The 5,140-nt window shown below is 48.6% G+C and overlaps 1 protein-coding gene across 1 annotated transcript in view; it reads left to right on the top strand.

The window, feature by feature from the left end:
* Positions 1-5,140, top strand: part of DCAF6 (DDB1 and CUL4 associated factor 6) — a gene marked incomplete at its 5' end in the record, with an annotated part of 184,359 nt that overhangs the window by 141,136 nt on the left and 38,083 nt on the right. Inside the window, one exon of the mRNA XM_019523908.1 lies at positions 3,493-3,608. Coding sequence (XP_019379453.1) covers positions 3,493-3,608 — 116 coding nt within the window. The remainder of the gene's footprint in view (positions 1-3,492; positions 3,609-5,140) is intronic.

Raw genomic sequence — 5,140 nt, forward strand, 5'->3', positions numbered from 1 at the left:
TGTGAGTGCTACCGGGAGTAACTAGGAATAATGACCACAAGTTGACTGAGAGTAGTTTCAAGCTAGACATCAGGAGGCGCTACTTCACTGTCAGGGCAGCTAGGATCTGGAACCAACTTCCAAGGGAAATGGTGCTCGCCCCTACCCTGGGGGTCTTCAGAAGGAGGCTAGACAGCCACCTAGCTGGGGTCATTTGACCCCAGCATCCTTTCCTGCCCATGGCAGCGGATCAGACTAAGTGATCTGCTTAGGTCCCTTCCGACCCTACCAGCTATGAAACTATTAGAAGATCAGCAGAAAAGGGAGTGTCCACTAGGTGTTAGTTTTCCTCAAATTCACTCACCATGTGTAAGTCGTCCAGGATAAGCATTTAAAGTGTTTGCATCTTACGTTTTTTCTTGGGACTAGTAATCCATATTTCTCTAGAGGGTATGTGCTACATAAAGAGAAAAGAAAACAGGGACACCAACAGTTCCAGCCAAATGAGAAGCAGAATCTATGTACTTCAGAAGAAGCTGTGGCCCCTTCCTAATGCATCATGAACTGATTTCCCTGGAATTTATGAGCTAAAATAACGCTCTTGTGGCTACCAAGGATTTTCCTGTGCTCTGAAATAGATGAGGAGCTCCTACTGCCAGTTGCTCGTGCTCCAGGCCTTGCATCTACCCTGCCACCATGGCCTGGCTGCCACTGCCACCCCCTCAGGCTGCCTGCACTGCCCACCACCCTGCCTCCTCTCCAGGGTAGAGCTGTGGCCTGAGGGGGCTGGTGGTTGCAGCTCTACCCTATGGTGGTAGGGTAGAGCTGCAACCTAGGAGGAGGTGAGTGCAGAGCAGCCCTCACATCTGTTACTCCTCGTGCTGCTGACAGCGTGACTTACGTGGGGGTCCCGCCAGTGGCAGCAACAAGTCTCGCTGCCCTGCTCCACCCTTTTGCACTGGGCTGTGCCTCGTAGGCTGCGGAGATGGCTCCTGCCTATGCCAGTCCATCCAGTCTGCAGCCCTGTGCCCTCAGTGGGGACACAAATTTGAGGGGGGCATGCCCCCCTGACACACTGCCTGTGCCCGCCCCTCCCCAACACATCATCTATGTCCCACTTCCTCTATCTTCCCATATATTTACCTGTGAGGAGCTGCTGTCCATGCCGTCTGGCTGCCACATGCATGTATGTGCCCCCTGCCTGATCACCCTCCTCCTGCAGCCACACACAGCCCCTAGCAGGCTGGAACTCTGCCAGCCTACAGACAGAAACGCAGTTTCCCACAATTTTCTCCTTTAAAGGTGAAAATTCATGATTTTTCTGCATCTTCCCATGATTGTTTGCAACCCTTTTCATATATTCTTACAACCCAAGTGGGTTGCAACCCACAGATTAAGAAATGCTGATTTAGCCTAAGTGGAGGAGGGAAACATCTCAAGTACCATTTATGGTAAATTTTTGTAGATTTTGATTTTTTTTTTTTTTCAGTTAATGCTATGGGTTTTGTTTGTATCTCATTTGTGCCATAGCCAAAGGCTTTTATGCATCTTGCGGAGCACATCTGAAAGTGCCCTTGGTCTAGAAAGTGTTTAATCCAGATTAAAAGCAAAGATAGGTAACCACAAATATAGGAAGGTAGTATACATGGTATATTATGGCTAATATATGGTAATTTGGATTATTTATTCAAACTGTTTTTAAGTTCTTGTCTGTTTCCTTACTCTGGGTTCATGCTAATGTGTCCGTTCCTGTGTGGGCATGTTCAATTTACATCAGTTTTATTGTGATTTGTTTTCTGTTTTGTTTTTTGTCAGACTAGTAAATACCTGTTAAGTTATCACAGATGTCTGCTTTTGGGACGGGAAACCTAGAGACCCTGACCTTTGCTGTTGCAACAGCAATGGCAGAGTGGCTGCTGGGCAGGACGCCACAGGGTGCATGCAGCCTGTGGGCCACCAGTTGGACAGCGCTGGTCTAGTCTGCCATTTCTGTAGTCTGTTAATGATACTGCCATGAGAGACGCACTGTGTGCTTTTATTGCCCCCCTGCTCACTGCCGAGGGTGATTGCCCATATCACTTTACTCCCTGTTCTGCCCCATTACACCACTAATTGACTGATGGGAGGGGGAACCAATGGAGGAATATAAAATGTGAAGTCAAAATAGCTAGTTAGGAAAATAATGTTTCCACCTGCACCCTGTCATCATGGCATGGATGCCATTGGGACATGGCTGTATTTGTGAAGACCAGAAGGAAATTTCAGTAGCCGAAATGCAACTCTGAGTGTGTTAACCTTCTAAAATAGGAAAGGCATATCTTACAGGTACTATGAAGGAAAGCATCTGGAAGCTTGGCCCCAAAGAGGGGTCAGAGATAAAAACATAGCAGCCACATTACAGGCCTGAGTAACTGGCAGGTTGGTAATATGTCCAGAGTCATCAGGAAAGCAGGAAGTAGACTGGGCTTTTGGGGAAAGTAAGTCTATGGACAGGCATTTATATTGTTACAGAAGTATAGCACACTAGGGCGTACAGCAGGGGTGGGAAAATAGGGTCTACCAATTGATTGCATCCAGCCCATGGTTGCCCTTGTGGCTCTCTGCATGGGACCGAGCCCTACACGTTCTTGCCTAGGGCAGCCCACACCACACTCCCGCCCATGCCCAGTGATGGCCCCAGCCAGCATGCACAGCTTCCTGGCAAGGCTGCTCCTGATACAGCTGCAGCTTCCTGGGCACTGCTTGGCTTCCCGTGTCTCCAGCAGCTGCTTCTCCACTGCCTCCTGCTGCAGGCAGATGAGGGTGGAAGCCAGCCAGGAGCTGGAGCCAGAGCCCCTTGTCCTGGGGGGAGGAGCCACCTGGCTGCAGGCTCTCCTCATCCTCCCTGTGGCTGCAGATCTACGAAGCTGCCTCAAAGGTGAGCTTTCCAGCCAGGGGGTGACCATTCTTGGGTCCACCCTCCCCTTCCCCTTGCTGGAGAGCATGATTGCTGACAACTTGCCCTCTTCCCTGCTGAATGTGTCCAATGTAACAAGAGAGGAGTGAAGGTGCTGAAAGGGACAGAGGAGGGAGGTAGCAAGAAGCATGTTGAGAGAAGCCCAGGATTGTAGCATATGTTTCCATAGGTGGGTGTGAGTGAATGTAGGATCTAGGTTTGTTCTGTAGTGGGGGGGTTGGGAGAGTAGGTTGGAGAGACCAGAGGGGTGAGTCCTACCTAGTGGGAAAGGGGAAGGAGGACAAGATACTATGAGCAAGGAAAAGCTTTTGAGAGAGCCATAGGTGAGTGGCAGATGGCTATGATGATCCAAAAAAAGATAAAAATAAAGTTTGAAAAATGTTGTGGAAATGGCTTGTGGGCAGCAGCCCTTGCCAGAGCAGTTAAATTGCATTTTCTTAGTAAGGGTCCAAAAAACCGCAACAAAAACCAACAAAAAACCCTCCCCAAAACTGGGCTGTGTCCCTACATTGATCATGCCTTGTTACTGAACCATTTTATGTCTGTTCTCTTTTTAGGAGCAGTACGACTTCCAGCTCTAGAGGGAGTGGGAGTCACTGCAAACCTGACAGTCAGGAAGAATCTCTAAGAACAAAAAGCTCAGAACAGTCAACACCAGAGACTGAAGAAACAAGTAAGATGCATAGTTATTCCTGTAACAATAAAGTCAAGACTCTACACCAGTGATTTTCAACCAGAGTGTCATGGGATCCAGCACAGTGTTAGCTGCTAGGTGTGCAAATATAATTCACATGACAAACCCAGAGGTTTCAAATGAGAATCTGTAGGTGTTAAAAACGTTTTGGCCTGTTGTGGTCTTTCTGAGTTCTTTGCAACAACAGAATTGCTACATTATTTTTCTGTAGTTAAAAAACAAGTGAAAACTAAGAGCTGGCATTTTCTGAGGGGTGCCATGAGTCTAAAAAGGTTGAGAATGACTCTTCTTCCCTAAGATGTTCATAGCTACTGTTGGACTCAATGGTGGTTGCACTGACACCCGTGTGGTGGGCCAGTAGGGGGCGCTTCTGTGTTGAGCCGCCCACCTCCCTGCGCCCGACCACCTTCCAGGCTCTGAATGCCTCCCTATGGGCGCCTTATGTCCGGCCAACCCCCTTCTTGGAGCACACTCACTAGCCTGGGGGTAGCGTCGCCACCACCACCCCGAGAATGGACTCACTCGCGGCCCTGTGTCCTCGGGGAAACACAGGCTTTCAGTCCTATGGGTACTCGACCCAGTACAGGCACTTGGGGCACTTCCCCAAGTCTGGGGGCAAAAAGGTATAGTCTCCCTTAGTCTGCAGACCTAAGGGGTTTCTTAGGCATAATTTAGACCCACCCCTCAGTAAGTCTCCCACACCAGTCACAAAAGGGGACTTTATTGAGTACAGGGGTAGGGTCAAAACAAGGTACAAGATTGAGCAATATCTTAGAAATCCTAAAGAGCAAACAGTCTTGCTGTGGTAGCCTTTTGATCATGCATCTGAGTTACTGTCAGCTAGATATCTATCAGATCTCGAGGAACTTACTCACACGCTTCTTCCAGAGGCTGGTGAGATCCTTTGTAGCATCCGGCTGTTCCTTGTTCATGAGTTTTTGGGGGAGAAGCTACTGTTAGATGGTACAGCTTCTCTGAACTCCCCCCAAGCCCTCAGCTCCACCGCATGGCAGAAGAGACCACCTTCCGGGCAGTCCTAACTTATATAGCCCCTGTGACCTCATACACCTGGTCCAGTGGAGGCCAGCTCTGGTTGGCTGTCGGCCAACCAATTTGAAATACATCACTAGTTGCCGGGCAGATTCCAACCGATCAGGTAGAAACCCCTTACTCAGGTAAGTGATGCAAGTCATGTAGGCAGAGGGAGCAGGTTTCCCCCCTCCCTCAGGAATGCAGCCAGCTCAAGTTACCTAAAGAGACAGGCTGAGGGTGTGGTCACAGCACAGAGATTTAAATCAGTGTCACAGGGCAGAGATTTTTGGGGAGAAACCAAGGTGGCTTTCTGCCACAACCCATATAAGGGCTAAATGTAACAATAATAGAACACTATTTCTGTTTGTTTTCAAGAAAGCAAACTGGATAACAACTCAGGGAAGTAACAAATTACCAACTTTAAAACTACAGTGTTAATCAGAATAGTTTCATAGTTTCATAGTTAGTAGGGTTGGAAG

The sequence above is a fragment of the Gavialis gangeticus genome, unplaced genomic scaffold (assembly GCF_001723915.1).
Source record: "Gavialis gangeticus isolate Ggan-Ray unplaced genomic scaffold, GavGan_comp1, whole genome shotgun sequence".
Classification (NCBI taxonomy): domain Eukaryota; kingdom Metazoa; phylum Chordata; order Crocodylia; family Gavialidae; genus Gavialis; species Gavialis gangeticus.